The sequence below is a fragment of the Corvus kubaryi genome, unplaced genomic scaffold, assembly GCF_017639235.1.
Source record: "Corvus kubaryi isolate FWS band 111438036 unplaced genomic scaffold, C.kubaryi_AGA036_p1.0 37398, whole genome shotgun sequence".
NCBI lineage: Eukaryota > Metazoa > Chordata > Aves > Passeriformes > Corvidae > Corvus > Corvus kubaryi.
Genome location: NW_024581137.1, coordinates 14,969,168 through 14,986,216, shown reverse-complemented (window position 1 = coordinate 14,986,216; position 17,049 = coordinate 14,969,168). Strand labels below are relative to the sequence as shown.

General features: G+C 39.5%; 1 protein-coding gene across 1 annotated transcript in view; it reads left to right on the top strand.

Moving 5' to 3' along the window:
- GLB1 (galactosidase beta 1) overlaps positions 1-17,049 on the top strand; it is a 41,244-nt gene that overhangs the window by 8,714 nt on the left and 15,481 nt on the right. The window contains exons 2-11 of the mRNA XM_042043278.1: positions 1,276-1,445; positions 7,084-7,234; positions 7,533-7,593; positions 8,398-8,492; positions 9,695-9,875; positions 11,065-11,123; positions 12,018-12,139; positions 12,221-12,261; positions 12,719-12,831; positions 15,679-15,753. Coding sequence (XP_041899212.1) covers positions 1,276-1,445; positions 7,084-7,234; positions 7,533-7,593; positions 8,398-8,492; positions 9,695-9,875; positions 11,065-11,123; positions 12,018-12,139; positions 12,221-12,261; positions 12,719-12,831; positions 15,679-15,753 — 1,068 coding nt within the window. The remainder of the gene's footprint in view (positions 1-1,275; positions 1,446-7,083; positions 7,235-7,532; positions 7,594-8,397; positions 8,493-9,694; positions 9,876-11,064; positions 11,124-12,017; positions 12,140-12,220; positions 12,262-12,718; positions 12,832-15,678; positions 15,754-17,049) is intronic.

Genomic DNA, 17,049 nt, shown 5'->3' with positions numbered 1-17,049 from the left:
GTCTTTTCCATAGGGCTCTTGATGTGGTTAGTCTAAATGAGGGTGCTAGAATCCTCTTACAGAGGGACACCATAGCAATTTATTTTGCCTCTCCTTATTTCCAGGGATAGTGGCCTTTTAATGTGTAAGGTGCTTCTATCCATAATGATGCTTTTTTCTGGTTTCTTTTCTGTGTTGTTGCACTTGGATTCTGAGTTCCACTTAGTCATGATCATTTTGAAGCACTCAGCTCTGCATTAGTGCTGTGACTTGTCACAGTGCCCTAGAGTAAAAAAGCGTTTCAAGAATGTGAAACATCTGCTTGGTGTTTGTAAAGGTGAATAGTTTCCTTCAGGGGTGCACACAGAGCAATTCCATCCTAGTGCAGCATGCCCAGCCGTCAAGATGCAGGTTATAAATGAAAGATCAGGAAAAGGTCACATACATTTAAATTGAACAGAAAGTAAGCAGCTGTAGCTACCTGTGCATCCTGTGCAGCAACAGTTTACTTGAGGTCTAACAGCCTGGAGTGACTACAGCATCATAATTTCCTATGGAGAATCCCAGCTTTTGAGAGCAGTTGGTTTGTGCTTCTGAGTTCTGTGAGGTCCCAATTTTGGAGAGGCCTGACATGCCCATACCTTTGTTGAGTCAAGATTTATTTATCTTTGTTAGGTAGTCTTAAGAATGGGTCCATGTTTGTGGAAACAGAGCATAAAAAGCCTCTGCTGTGCAGCACTTGGCAGTCCCTTGCTGGATCCTTTCATATCTGTTGTTACACGTCTGCCACACAATCTCACTTGTTCACTGTTGGCAGAGTGCTGTAAATTGCTATGTGTGTCTAGGACATTTTCCACAATGTTTTTCAGGTTTTCTGTGAAATAATGCCTTTGTTGCAGATGCAACATGCTGTTGTCTTCCTCCTTGGAGTTTGTAGTCTTCAAATGATGACAGAGTGTTATTGCAGTTGCTCTGTTTAATGGCGGTCTAGGGATAGGCATATTGGCTTAGTAATTTTGTCCTTCATGTTTCAGGAGGGAGTGTGTTTTCTTTAAACTATATCTGCTAGTTTGCTGGTTCTTTTATCCTGTGACACATTGCACTGGCTCCCTTTTGCTATTTATTGTGCTGAGACTGAGGTCGGCTGCAGACAGCTGGAGGAAAGTCATTTACCATCTCTTATTTTAGGACCATTGTATCATCTATTGTAGGCAACCCACAGATGTTGGATAGCCTGTTCTCTGTGTCTTTCAAAGCAGAAAAAAATTACATTGTGTCTCTTTTTTTTGTTTACAGAAGGTACCTGAGAGGAGTTTTGGGATTGATTATGATTCCAACTCTTTTGTCAAGGATGGGAAACCTTTCCGTTACATCTCTGGTAGCATTCACTACTCGCGGGTGCCCCCGTATTACTGGAAAGACCGCCTGTTGAAGATGAAGATGGCAGGGCTTGATGCCATCCAGACGTGAGTAGCTGTTGACTTTCCAAGTGATTTGTGGTCCTGGCAGCTGTATGAGAAGTCATTAAGAGGAATGCTGCCATTGTTACTTGGTTTATTATTTTGTCTGTAATAGGTGAGAAAGCTCTGGAGAGGTTGAAGGGTGGTACAGGATGACCTCTAACCACATAAATGGGGACAGTGGGGCAGGTTGTAGCTAGCAGCCTGTTCCCCTAATGATAGGCAACACCTCTTGCTTCACAGCCCAGGGTGCAAATGTGACCTGAAATAAATTGTTCAACTGTGAACTTCAGCAACTACGTAACAGCTGTACATGCTCTGCCTCTGCCAGAGACATTGTACTCTGGTCAAAAGGCAGACTAGGTGAGAGGAGACAATAACCTAACAGTTAATACTGCCTGGGTTGTATCACCCAGAAACCTTGAAAATATTGGTAAAGACTGCAGTAATATTTAAAGGTATTTCACCAGGAGCATTTAAATTTAGATAAATGAATGGGGAATTAGATGTACTTCTTTAAAAAAAAAGAAGTTTAAACAGCTTTCAGTTTTGTGTGTGTGTACAAACCCCTTAGTCCATTTTTCTTGTCTTTTCTACCTGGTTGTGTACTTAATTCAACAGATGAGGCACAGATAAAAAAAAGCCTCAGCTTACTCTTATTTTTGCCATAGCTTCCTTGACAAGGGAAGTGGTGGAAAAGTATAAGGCACAGTCTTTTCAGGAAATGGTTGTGATTCCCAAGCAGGTTTGTTTTCCTTTCTTAAATCATTGAAAGGCTTAGAGCTTCTCTTTGAAACCATCTGCTTTTGTGCTATGGACAGTGCATGTTCTGGCAGTGCAGAGCCTGTAGGCTAAGGGCATTTTGCTCAGTGAGAGTGTTGTACCACCTCTTCTTCCTCACTCTTGAAATTTCTATTGTTGTTAGACCTGCAAGTTGCAGGGTTGCCTTGTACACTTGTATCCTTGGGGCTGAGATTAGTCAGAATTAGTATGTGAAGAAGAGACAGCAGGGAAAGAAAAAAAGTTGAATTTTTCCAGATTTAGGATTCTCTATTTTTTAGTGCATCTTAAGACTCTTCCCTGTGTTGGGATGATGCAGTCACTTTTTGGTGAGTGTATTTTGTGGTTATTTTTGTTGTTTTCTATTAAAGAATTGAGTTCTGCCTTTGCTCACATTAATAAGAGCAATGGGATTAGGTAACACACTTGCTCAGGATAGTGTTGCCTGATTTGCCCAAGTAATTACTTCTTGCTGAAATAAAAGTAATTTAAAGTGGACCTGAAAATTATACCTTTTGGTGTCTGGCTTGAAGGTCAGCCTGGGTCCAGACAGTGGCTCTGTGGCTCCCATGATCCATAGTGCCTCATACTTCCCTTATGTGTCTGATTGATTTTCCTCCTCCTCCCAACACCCATGGGTTTTCAGTGCCTTCTCTTAATTTCCAGCTTTTTCAAACAATCCCTTCCTTTTTTTATTTATTTTTTTTTTCAAATTGCCTTTTCATGCCTCTGCTGCATCACTGGCCTTTTGAGATAGGAATTTCTTTTTCCATTTCCCCCATCACTATTGTTCAATGGCAAAATTGCTGTGGGGCTGGTTTGGGATTTTTTCCTGTTGCTTACTCCTCTTCATTTGTAATCTCCCAGCAACAAGGTGTGTTTTTTCCTTCTTTCTTTTCTGCTTTTTTCCCTTGTTGATATCTTGTGCCCTGCTTTACTGTTTTGCATTAGCGTCTTTCTGCTGTGCAGGAAGGAGTGAAGATTTGTGTTGTTTTGCTGGTGCCAACTGATCTCTGTTGGTCTTAGGGGAGCTGAGCTGTGTCTGTTTTGGCACAAAAGGTGCTGTGCAGCTGGCAAGTGGTTATGGCACCTGTGGCTTTAGGTGTTGTTGCTGGATCACATCACAACAGCTTTGTTACAGCCTGTTTTGTTTTTCTAAGAGCAGACTGAGTTTCTTTAACTTTCTCTCCCATTATTGCTCACCTTTGGATCTTTTCTACTATGGTGAAAGATAAATCTAAAAGTGTACCTTAGAAGCAGAAAATACTCCTGTGCCTTGCATTTTCTACAAGAATCAAATCCATGTGTCTTTTCATTTGACACTAATCTCTCTCTCTCTCCTGATGCTGAAAAAGCTCCTCACTAATCAAAAACCCCTTTTGTTTTTCTTTGAAGTTTGCCAATAATCAAGTCTTACTGCTCTTGATAATTTGAGATAAAGCTATAAATATTCATATTACCCCAAAGAAATCTTCTGTGATTTTGGTAAAAAAAGAAATTGGTCTACGTGATTGGGTTTTTGTTTTCTCTTCTGCGCACTTTTTCCTAGATCAGTAATACTGCTAGCAAGGGACTGAGATACAAATTGTGTGAAGTTGCTCTGGAATGAATGGGCAGCAACACTGCCAGACTTTCTGGCAGAATGTGGTAGTTGGAATCCCAATCTTGAGGCAACCTCTGAAGACTGTGATTTTGCTGCTTGGAATTTTTCCCATAAGATAGGGAGCGGTCCTGCTATAATTTGAAGTATGGGAGCATTCCTTGTCCTTATCAAGGCATTCCTAGTGAGGTTTACCACTTCAAGGGAAACAGGATCCTTTTATTATGGGATTGTCCTTGTAAATACCTTGTGGTCAAAGCCAACCAGACATGTTCTTCTTCCTGTTCTCTGCAGCTTCTTTTCCAAAAGGCTCACTATGCCTTGATGCATCATTCTGCTCATGACCGAGTCAGCAGCTCATGCCAGACTCTGGAACGGGTGAAGTCAGTACACGAATATAACTGTCCGCACCTGGTAGCATCTTAAACAATAACAGAACAGGAGAAAACAGGTGACAGAAAGCTTGATCTTGCATTAAAGCTTAAGAGATCAAGGCCTACTCCTTCTAAAGAGCAGATTGAAATTTAATGTTGTGGTCAGTGTGATGTCCCAGAAGATGGTGGAGGAGGATGCTGAGGAGCTCACTCCCCACCTCAGCAGGCAGCACACAGAGCTGTCTGGTCACACAGGTAACTGTCCTTGTTTTTAGTTCCTGGACTGTGTCTGCCAGCTGGAAATGGGTGCTGGCTGATAAAGGCATCTGGAAAGCACGAAGTTTGGGTTTTCTTTTGCACGGAGCAAGTAAACAGCCACTAGATGGGGCTGAAGATAAACAGGATTTGCTGATCAGTGGAGATGCTTCCTGGAAGAATCCGCAGTTACCTTTACAGGCTCATAGAAAGTTAAAGAATGTTGAGCATTTTCTTTGTTTTACTCTATTTGTTGACTAATGAGCAGAAAGCTGTAAACCTGTACAAACTCCTTCTAAGAAAGAGCTACTGTTTAGCATATCTAATATTTAAAATTTAAATACAAATTACTGTTTCTAAAGACTCATATATGAGTAATTTAACTAGCATGCTCATTTATGAAAGTAGTACAATTTATTTAACTTTACAGTATTACAAAAAATCCCACCCTGGTATTACAGAGAGAATTATCTTGTACATTAAGGAATTTGAAGAATTTTGTCTATTGATGATCTCTGAAATAGGAGGGGAAAGCTGTGACTTCTAAAGAAAGGAGGGTTATAGCATGAAGCTTAGAAATTGTGTGTAAATGGAAAGTAAACTCAAATACAGAAGAAGTACCATGTTTCGAGTTTGAAAAAGGATGTGAGTTTCCTTTATAAATTCATTGTTCTGTAACTAAAGCAGTACAAGATTAACAACTGACTATAAATTTCTACATTGGTATGTAACAATTATGCTCATTAAAGATAACAATTTCAAAGCAAAATTATTTCATTTTAGACCATCACTAGCTGTAGAAAATACATTGGGGGATTAAAGTGTCTTAATAACAATTTTTAGACCAGTGTTAAAAATAAATTTTTATCATGATTCATTATGTAAAAAAACGCTTTCAAATAAGTTTTTTTCTTAGTCTTCTTCCCTTTTTCTCCACCAGAATCTGTTTTTTTTCCAGTGTTGTGGTCAAGCATGTGACATAAATGAAAACTGGTTTTGGAAGAATTTTTCTATCTTCTTCCATCTTGAGCATAAGGGAGCTGGAGAAACCCTTTCGTCCTCACCTCAGACAATATTAAGCGTATTTAAACAAGTTCATAAAACTCTTGAATGAGTATATTTTCACATGGTTCATATATTCTTTAAATGCACTTGTAGTTTTTTTTACAAGTGAGTTAGTCGTGTTTCAGAAACAATTAGAGCAGCTTGACTCAGAAATAAAATATACCACATAGAGGAAAAAATTTGCTCTTTGATGCCTGAGTGTATTGCTTTGACTCCATCCTGGCACTCAAATTTTAAGCTTTATCTTTTCAAACAGAGGCTTAAAATTTTGGCATTTGAGATATAATATTAAGGTTGAAAGATTATAATTTTTGTATTTGATGTTCATGTGCATATTTGTCTGGGTATGGCCATTTCATTACTGTACTCATGTGAAGCTTGTTTTTCTTCCTTATAGAAAACATTGTTTTAGGATTTTTCTTTCCCTCTTGGGTAGTTTTTACAAAATTAAATGTGGAACATACTAACAAACCCAGGTGGTAAGAAAAGTGTTGCCTGAGAGGATGTTTTCTTGACTAGGAACAGTTTTGTGAATTTTAGAAATTTTTCTCAAATTAGTTCTCTCTGGAACAGTGTTCCTAAAAGGATTACAAACCCACGTGCAAAACAGTAAATGTATGAAGAATAAATTTTCCCATTCCCTTGAATCCTTGCTCAGGTTGTACTCATCCCTAATTTTACTCTGTCTGAGCTAGACTGCCACTTAGTAGTATGGCAAACAAAACATTCGTGATTGTCAAGCAGGGACCATCAGCTACAACACTACTCGTGGTAGTTGGTAGATTAGTTTCTTTATTGTCTTGCAACCAAAGTGTGTTTTTTTTTATTTCTGTGAGATGTTCTGGGCTGAGGTTGTGGTCTCCTAAGTCCTGGAGGTAGGAGAGAGGTGTTCTTTCAAATGGTGATCTGCACGTTTGGCACCTTTATTACTTAGTTGAAATTAAGCTTTACTTTGTCCAAGCTCTTGGACACCTTAGCATCTCTTAACTTGACCATTCTTCCTATGGTGGTTTTCCAGAACTTGCATTGTTCCTGGTCCATGAAAACTTTCAGGACCTAGATGCAATATCATTTGAGGCTTAGGTGTTTTTCAAGTTCCTTGCAGTGGCAGTGGCGTAGACCTGTCAGCCAGGTTGGTGTTCCCTGTGCAAGCTGGGTGATCCATTCATGAAGGGTCATGTGCTGTTTTGGGCAAGCTCATTTTTGGCCTCCTCCTTCATGAGTGGTTTACCACATTCATCTCCTCGTCAACCTCCCACCACTATGCAGCTGTAACTGTTTACTTAAATTTAGGAACAGACATCGTGGTTTCAAAATGGCACTCCCAGAACCTGTTCTTACCCCGACAGGGACTCCTGCAGACATAACCCTAGTTTCAGTATTAATTTCAATGCCTTCTGCCATATGAAATACCTCACAAAAGAAAGGCTGTAGAGTTACTCTTGTCTTTTACTGATCTGAAGGATGAGCAACATTACTGATCTCTGGGGTATGTAGTGCAGATAGTTGCTATTTGGAATTCTGGTTTAGTCTCAGTTTCCTAATGGAAGGTGATTTTCTCTCTCAATAGGTATGTCCCATGGAACTACCACGAGCCCCAGATGGGCACGTATGACTTTTCTGGTGGCAAGGATCTAGAGTCTTTCCTGCAGCTTGCCAATGACACTGGATTGCTTGTTATCCTGAGAGCTGGACCTTACATCTGTGCAGAATGGGACATGGTATACAACCTTTTGTAACAGCTCATTTCTAGGGTAAATCTAGTGCAAGTATTTCTTAAAGTAGACAGACTTACTTGGTGTGTCCTTGGACAAGAGTCTTGGTTTAGTGTATTAAAATCCATGCATCCTAAGTGACTTCTTACAATACAAACTTACTCTGTATTTTTTTTTTAATTAGGAATTACTACTTTCTTGTAGAAAATCAGTTTTCCTGTCTCAGTATATGTCTTGATAAAATGCTAAATTCTTCTTAGTTTTCCTAAAAATGTCTCTGAAGTGTTTCCCTTTCTTTTCCCAGGGAGGTCTTCCTGCATGGCTGTTGGAAAAGAAATCTATTGTTCTCAGGTCTTCTGATTCAGGTAGAGGCATAGAAAAAGGCTATCAAAAATACACTGTAGTAGCAAGGTGACTTGCTGTGTGAGACCATTACTAGATAATTCATATTTCAGCTCAAGTTTTCTTGGGAGTAAAATCTTCAATACTTTTAGTTAGAAATGTGCATTCAAAAAGTATATAGAACAAACAAAGTAGGGGAGAAAGTTTCCAAGGTATTGTCAAGTTGGTGCCAAGAGGGGAATCATTGTCACTGTTGAGGAAAAGACAGTCTTTGAGGTTTTTGGTTTTGCCACAGCCACTCATAATGGGGATCCTTCTTGACTGGTCAGTGTGCAATCCAGAAGTAGTTACAGGATTCTCATGTGCTCCTGTTAATGGACCAGACATGGAAGAATGAGATGAGACAGGAGATTAATGTGTTTATTGAGGTGAATGTAGGGGATGAACATGTAGATGTCATATCCAAGTTCAGTTCTGCTGATTGTGGGTTAAATTATCTATTTTAAAAAATAGTACATAGATCAACATTTGAATTTGTCTTCTTGTTGAAATGTATTAGGGCAACCTGTGAGACATAATGAAGTCCCTTTGATAATTTTCCAAGTTCATCGGTATTTAAATGTTTTATTTTTTAGCAAACTATACTGGAAGCATTTATGAACAAGTGTAAGAGCACATTTGTTCAAGTATAAGACCAATCTGTTCATTAAATGCTGTTCATAATTTACATAATTAGAACACTATGTAAAAGTGACCCATATGTAATTTAAAACAAAAATAGAAAAAAGCAGAAAAGTTGAGAAATGTTTATGCTTTGTGTGTCACAGATTACCTGGAAGCAGTAGAGAGATGGATGAGTGTCCTTTTGCCAAAGATGAGGCCTTACCTCTATCAAAATGGAGGTCCAGTCATCATGGTGCAGGTAACTTTCTGAAAATCAGATGAACCCAAGCAGCATGAATTCTTACACTGCTCTTGCAGACACTCCATGGGTCTTGGGTGGTGGTGTCACAGGTGTTTCTTAAGTTTCAGGTAGCTGAAAGATTCTGATGAAATACCTTGTCCTAAAGAACTGAATCCACTGTTTCTAGAAGTCAAAGAGCATTCATCTGCTCTGTCAAAGTTGTTTCCCACAGTCATATAAAGCAATAGAGGGAACTTGTATGGCTTTTTAGATCTGAGGTTCATGGCAATTCTCACATAAAGCCAAAATACATTACAATTGCCTGAAACAATCTGACAGGAAAAAGGGGAATAAGAATACCCTTAGATAGAAGGAAAAGCAGTATGGAGTAAGCCTAACTTAAGATGTAAATGTTTCAGGACACAATATTTTATGTTCATGGTGAGTAGCTTCTGTCCTAAACTCCTTCTAGATGTGCAGGAGTGATTGTTCTATATTTGTAGTATTTGATCATAACAAAGCTTTATTTCAATTTTTTTAAACTCCCTGACTGGCACAGTGTGGGATAAGAGAAACTTCTTGTAATATGCCCAAGATAATTTTGTTGAACAGTATGTTTTGTCTGTTGAGCAAAAGCACTGGGAAAAATTGTTCTTTGGCAGAAATAGGATGATTATAACAGGACCTTCAGGACTGGAACCTATTGGTTCTGGAGCTGAAAAGTTCATCTCCTTGGAAAAGGGGCAAGATGCGTACCTCTCAGTAATAGCAGAGTTGTCCTCCCTTAAGTCATTTTGAGTCTATTGCAGGGCTTTGTGGTTCATGTGAGCCCTTTGTAGATGTCTCTGTTCTGGATGCCCAGTTTAGTTGCAGTTTTGATCATTTCACAACGTGGTTTTATTGTTCTGCTTGGGAGGTGAGTTATAGATCTCAAATTTTAATAGAGACTGTATTATGATCGCTGTAGCTAATTAGATACTTTGGGGAGGGGGAGGAATTTTGCAGGAGAATGTCTTAGCTCTGCACAATGATTGCTCCACTGTAAGATACAGGTGAGAGGAATGAGTCTTGTCTTCTCTTACTCCTCCCATCTGGAGTTAAAATGACATTTTCAACATTGCTATCAAAGGGCACAGAGGGTTGGACTTGTGCTTTCTGGTTTTGTTATCAGATGCAGACTGAATTGGTTATGGCTTTACTGACTTGCTTTTACTCTGCAGGTGGAGAACGAGTATGGAAGCTACTTCGCTTGCGACTACAACTATCTGCGTTTCCTTCTGAAGCTCTTTCGCCTGCATCTTGGGGATGAGGTGGTGCTCTTCACAACTGATGGTGCAAGCCAGTTTCACTTGAAGTGTGGGGCTCTCCAGGGTCTTTATGCAACAGTGGACTTTGCTCCAGGTTGGAAAGTGCTGTTTGATTCCAGAAATTCTGAGTTGTGTGTGTTTGTGGCAGAACAAACTGACTTGACTGCTTGCCAAACCTACCTGCTTTGTTTAAATGGGGTAATAGGTGTTTATGTACATCTGATGTATGCTTAAACATACAAGAATCACCCATGAGCTCCCAGTTAGAAAATCATAATCACTTCCTTGATTCTTGAAATCATGAATAACCAATTTACATTGCTCATAGTGCATATCTCCTAAAAATTAGCAATAATAGTTGGCATTGACTCCATGTGTTTTTTAATTTTCTTTTTTGGTGGTGGGGTTTTTTAATGTCCTCTGTCTGTCTTAGAATCCAGCCATCCAAATACATTTCTTTTTAAGCCAGAGGTTATTATAAAAAAAATTACTGTTGAAGATCATCATTAGGAGTGTGCACACTGCTACAATTTGCTGTGATATAGGCCTGAAGAATGGCTAAGCATCAGTAGTGTGATCAGAGAGTACCCTTTTGACAGTAGAGTTAAGGATTTAAATGTTCATATACTGCATGGACTTGACAAAACAGGCTTAAAGCACAAGAAACAAACTCCAAGACAGATGTTTTAATTTTTTTTAATGTGAGGCTTCTTCTGCACATTATTCTCTCTACAGCCAAACACGTGCTTAGCAGGGATCTGTTTTCTTGCAAGTTGAATGATATTGTGAACTCCTTCATGTGTATCCTTTATGCAGTGGTGAGCTACTCACTAGAGTGATTATTTCCAGCCACTGTGGCTTGAGCCACTAGGAGTGATCAAAAGTGAAACACCTCTTTAAAGATTGCCTGGCTTCTGTTCTTCCCCGTAGCCTTGGTGACATAACTCCAGACTTAGACTTTCCAATGATCAAGTAGCAATTCTGACACATCTCAGACTTCTTTGTGCCAGGATGTCATTTCTGAGAAAAGCTGGGTTTTCAAAAAACGTATCTCAAAATCCAAGACATGTACACGAGCATGCATACGTGCACGTATATATTTTAAGTAAGTTTTGCAAATTAAACATTGGAATCAAAAGTATCGATTCCTGTGTTTGCTGGAGTAACTTTCTTTTCATGTATTTTGCTAGGCTGGAAGGGAGATAAGACACCAATTTCAGTAAAATGAAGGACCCAGAAAGTCATGGTTATAGCAACTCAATTTTATTTCTTTCTGTTTGTAGGTGGCAATGTCACAGCAGCATTCTTAGCTCAAAGGAGCAGTGAACCTAAGGGCCCTTTGGTATGTCTTATCACTTAAATTTTTTGTGTAATTTCTAATCTTGAAGTTGTTAATCAGAGAGGGGTTGACAGCAATGCACTGAACAATTTTAGGGATCTGTTGACAAAGCCATAATTTCCAAGTCAGAACAGAGGACCTTCTGTGTGTGTTTGTCAAACCCATGTTAACTGCTCTGCAAATGCTGTTTTAGTCTCAAAAAGTATTGATTTTGTTTCAGTAGTTTTCCTCGCTAAGACAAATGTTTACAAAGCAGCGGAAACACTAAGGATGGTTAGATGAGTTAGTGAGATATGTGTGTAGGTGGAAGTTAAAAGCAAAATTAAAAGGGCAGGTTAGAAGTTGCTTCCTGTTTTCAGCTACCCTGGAGGTTTTGCACATATGTATATGTGTGTAAAACTATAAAGCTATAATGGGATGTGAGAACACTGGAAGCCATTTTGACAAAGGGAGAGGGCCCATTGAGGGTACAAGATTATCTCTGTGCTATGGAGTTGTTTAGAAAGCAATTTGAAATCTTTATTTTTCATTACATCCAGTCTGTGTATGTTATTCTGCAGAGAATAGCATCATTTATTTGAATTCCAAGCATCTGAAACATGCCCTTGTTGACAGGTTCCCAGGAAATCCATGGTCCTTGGTGCCTAAGCAATTGTTTTCAAAGTGTCCCTATAAAATGACTAAAACAATCCCTTAATTTCTTTGACCTGTAGTCTGCTGCAAAGGACTGATTTAGTATAGACCTTGCTGTATTTATTGTAGTTCAAAAATGGCTCAAATTAGTCAAGGTGCCTTTTTCTCCTTCCCTCTTACAGTTAGGAGCTTTAAATCACATTGCATTCTGTTCTTGTTCCCTCTTGATGTTTTCCCTTCCTCTTTTGCCCTTCCTCATTTCAGGTTAATTCTGAGTTTTATACTGGATGGTTGGATCACTGGGGGCACCGTCATTCTGTTGTGCCCGCACAAACTATAACTAAAACACTTGATGAAATCCTGGCACGTGGTGCTAATGTTAACCTGTAAGTGTGTGTTCAGCAGAGCTTAATTTTGGGGGGATTTATTTTCCCAGTTCAGCAAAACCTGATTTTTTTTCTTTTTAGGTACATGTTTATAGGTGGGACTAACTTTGCCTATTGGAATGGTAAGAAATTATTTAAATGATAGTAGTGGTGGAGGGGAGCTGTTTATGAATTAGGTAGTAATGTATTCTGTGAAAGAATAAGGTGTGCCTACTTCCACATGGCTAAAGATGACTGCACTAGCTGTTCTTTGTTTATTGCCAGCACGCTGTACTCAACCCACATAGTGTTTATCTTTGCCAAGGCTACTTCTGCTTCACTCAGTCCTGGGAAACAATTGAGACACAGATAAATGTTTTTCTGTTCAGAATATTTCACAGAGCAGTGTAAGCTCACAATGATGTTGTCCTCCATCAGGAATAGTTTTTTTATGCCAAATCCCAAACATCAAGGCCTACACTGAATCTAAAAATGTAGCTGTCTGGCTGTAATCAGAAAGAATTCTGAAAGTAGATACCTTTGGAAAAAACCATTTCTTCTCCTGTTTGTATTGCTTTTTCTTTTTTCCTCTTCCCCTAGGTGCTAATATGCCTTATATGCCTCAGCCCACTAGTTATGACTATGATGCTCCACTGAGTGAAGCGGGAGATCTGACAGAAAAGTATTTTGCCTTGAGAAAAGTCATTGGTATGGTGAGTGTCCCCAGGGCATTTTTGGAATGGTTCTTTGAAACATCCCCAGTGTCTGCCAGACTCTCTTGTTCTTGTGTTGGTGTAAATTACTCCTCAATTTACTATTTTCTGCAGCTGGGGTAAGTGAAATGGAACAAGACAATTAGGCCAACCTAACTGCTTCTTGTTACAAAAGGGAAAAAATCTTGCACCTCTCTAGCTGTTCTTTCTGTCCCAATGGCTTCCTCCTTCCTTTTAGAGGAGAGAATACTGCTGTAGGCCTGACACTGACATGATTCACCTCTCCTCTTTTGCTGTATTTGTTTTCTCTCAACTGAAGGTCAGTAAGGTGAATCAGCTCACTCAGTTGGATGAGAGCCAGTGCTGCCACAAGGGGAGCAGAGGGAGGTGGGAAGGGTTTGGCTGGCAGTAGAGATGGAGGAGAAGTGTACAGAGCCTTTTCCTTGCAGCATCAATCAGCCATTCAGTCAGCTTAGGCTTGTGACCTGATGTCAGCCCAATGTATGCTGCAGCTTAGTGCTTTGGCTGTCTATCCCAAGCTTCATGTTGAGGTTTTGGGCCTCTGTGAGAAAGGCCAGGCTTACTCAAAAGGACACGTCTTCGTTTTGTGTTTTCACAAACTGCACCTAGTGGGTGGGACCAGGTTTGCCTTGCTGTAAAAATGCACAGTGTCTCCACAAACTGGAGACTGAAGGGAAATGTGGAACCTGTGTCTGGGTTTTGAGTAGCCTTGCACTGGAGGCCGTTCAGATGAGGCTTAAAAACAGGTTCCATGTGAATGCCAAGGCTCAGGCTTGTAGTCGCTATCCTGTTGCATACCAGCAACACTCCTGTTCACTAGAGGACATTTTTATTCTGGGAGTAGATCTCCCAAAACTGTACTACACTTTCTCTAGGGTTGAGCATGCCCTTGTCCCTGTAACTGTGGAAGGCCTGCTGTGGATTTTTTTCTTCAATTTTGTCATTATCCCTAATCCTGATGGATAAATTGATGGGATAATTTTGACGGCCTTTCCAAGGGGAGTTTCCTGTCTTGATACAGCTTTTCCCACCAGAGAAATCCATCAACTTCCTGGTTTTGAGTTGTTTTCTTCAAAGTGCAAGATCCCTCTCTGAGATGTAAGTAGTATTCTAGTGCACTGAGAGAGCCTTAATAAGATGTGAAATGTTCACTATAACCTCAGGTGTGTTGGGTCATTTTTTGGTGTGGTTGGTTTCTTTCTTACTTTGCATATCCATAGATTTTCAGTAAAGCTTTCCTGTCACTGCTGTGGATTCTAAACATGTAACAATTTATCTACTCTGTTGCGGTTTGAGGTAAAGATGATGAAAGAAAAGAAAGTTGCCTGTAACAAATGTCTGTGTTCAGTATGTTGGCTGTGCTACCAGGATAACTTTAAAGTCTTCCTTTACATTTGCCATTAGTTAAAAAATGTAATAAAGAAGAATAATTTCAGTCTACAGCTTCTTCCAACTGCTGACAGCATTCTCTTAATTTTTACTATTTGGGGTGAAATTTTTTACTCTTGACTTCTTGGGTGAATACAGATTTTGTTTACTTTAAGTCTAGATATCTAGATTATTTTCAAATGCAGAGGAGAAGAAATGAACTTTTACCTGGAAATGTAAATTAGGCTTTCATCCATCTGTAATTGACACTTGACAGGATAGCACTGGGGATTATATATGCTGTGGTCTGTTAAAATCAAAACAAAAACCAAACTGAAAGAACAAAAAAAACGCCACCCCAACTAAACAAACAACTTTTGTCTTGGCGCGGAGGCAGCTTTTGAGCAGCACGAGTTTTACGCTGCTTATACCATGTGTAAGCCTTAGAAAACCATGCCTTGTGCATGATTTCCTCTTGCATTTCAAGTAGAAATCAAAGTAAATCAAATATCTTAAGAAAAATTCCCTTTCAGCCCCTAGCCATATGTATTTTAAAAAAACCTGACAAGGTAAGCACTCTGACGTCACGAAATTTGCAGATGGAGACACTTCACAAGGGTGGGCTTTTGTGCATGTTTGTTAAAATGTAGGCTTGGATTGCTTTTTCACGTGGGTATCTCATCTGCAGCAGTTTTTTCTTTACTATGCAGACAGGCCATGTCCAGTTAATGGAAGACGAGATGGGAAGAGTGGATATAAACTAATGGCAGGAGAGGGAGAAGGGGATGATGACAAGGAGAAAAGAAGGTTATAGGCTCAGAAAGGAGAAGGCCCAGTTATTGGGCAGAAAGCCACTGTCTGGTCTGCCATGCCTCAAAGGTGTCCAGGAAAGTAGTGAGCTGTGGTCTCAAGGCCTGCTTCTCAAAGACCCCAGTCCTGACAGTAATGGATTAGCAGGTGGTGGTGGTGGGATATTTTAACTCTGAAAGGAAAGGCACAAGAGGCTAATACTTTCTATAAGGAAGTATTGCTGACAAAGAGTCTGGTGGAAACGCTGTCCTACAGATTTGGAAAGGTTTATTCAAGCTCCCATGAACTGGGGAGAGGACTGCAGAAAAGCTGTGGAGGGCCGTAACTCAGGCTGTAGCCACAGGAGGGCTCCAAGGGCACTGGGATTTTTTGGCAGCTCACTTTGTTCGTTATGCTTTTTACCTTTACCTAGAGTTGAATAGTTATTAAAAATTTTTTGCCATATGTGATCAAGTCAGATTTTTTCTTCAAAAAAAAAAATCTTCGTCTTAAGACTAGATGCAGCTGTAACCTTTAGGGAGGTTATTTACTTTAAGCCAAAGTTCTAATTTTATAAGTTGTGAAGTATAAAGTGAGAATTCAGTTAAAGTGTGTTTGTATTTAACTTTTGTGTGTGTGTGTCTTTTTTTTTTCTCCTTCTCTTTCTAGTATAAGCAGTTACCAGAAGGTCTTATCCCTCCAACAACACCCAAATTTGCATACGGGAAGGTTCTCTTGCAGAAGGTAAATTAACATCTGTAATACACCATGTATCTTTTCATAATGCTCTCTGTTTGCTTTTTACAAAAAATGTTTGTAAGGGTGTCACAACAGGGTCTAGATATCCTACAAAATAAAGACAAAAACCTTGAAAGCAAACTTTGAGAAAGGAGGGAGCAGAGCTTGGGAGTTAGGAATCATGCCCATATTAGAAAATGATCAAATGCATCTTACGTGGATGTAAAAAGATAGTGTTTACAATATGCAGTATGTGCCTGAAGCTTTACTAAACCGAAACTAATATATTATTAACACAACAGTAGCATAGTTGTTAAAGATAACTCATGTATCAGTAATGTAGCTGGGAGGAATGTTACCATGAGACTTAAAAGCAAAGAGTCGTTTTGTTGCTGATGATGCCTCTAAAGTGGAAGGAAAAGTAGGATATACATATTTTAAATACTTCTGGGTGTTTAAATTTTTTAATGTGAAACATTTTGGATCAATCTGAAAGTTTTATTGATAAATTTTATGACAAGATTTGTGCAAATCTGTAGCTGATGAGAGAAATTAAATCAGTTCCCTGCTGAGGGAAAAGCACACAGAACTAAGCATTCAGAACCCAGACTTGCTATGTAGTGTCTGACAGCAGTGGTATAGCTGGTCAGCTCACAAGTATCTGGGGTTTGACCATAGCACCATCATTTTAGGACCAAGGACAATTTTCTCTGAGATATGGTTGAGAGCTAGGTTCCTGCAGTGAGTGAAGTGGATGGTTTAGTGGGCAACAGAAGAGACAGCAGGTATGAATTTGGCAATACTCTCTCTGCTGGGCTCAGACAAGTTTCGAGATGGAGTATTACTGTGGTTGATGTGCTGGATACTGTAGCTCCTAATGCTTTGTCTTCATACTTTGTAATTTCAGTTTGACAGTTATTTTCCAATTAGTGATGTATCTGATATGTTACCTTCTGCAGCTGAAGCATTGCAAAATTTAGTAGTGATAAGGCTTTGCAGGCACTTTCAAGTCATTCTGCTCAAGTGGTAGGCAGGAGTACTTTTTGCATGAAAGTGGTTCACCTGTGAAGTTGAAATAGATCATATCACTTTCAACAACCTTTGAGTTCTTACCGTGTGAGGTTTCACTGAACTGGCAGTGGTGACTAATTATAGGCTCTTATTGCTACACCCACCACTCTGGCTGCTGTCTTAGGTTGCAAGCACTTGGCAGCCCAGTTATCAGATTTTGACTCTCCCATCTTGTCATGGTTCCTGGCTCTCAGATAAGGCTGTCCGGTTTTACTAGAATGAGGAACTTTC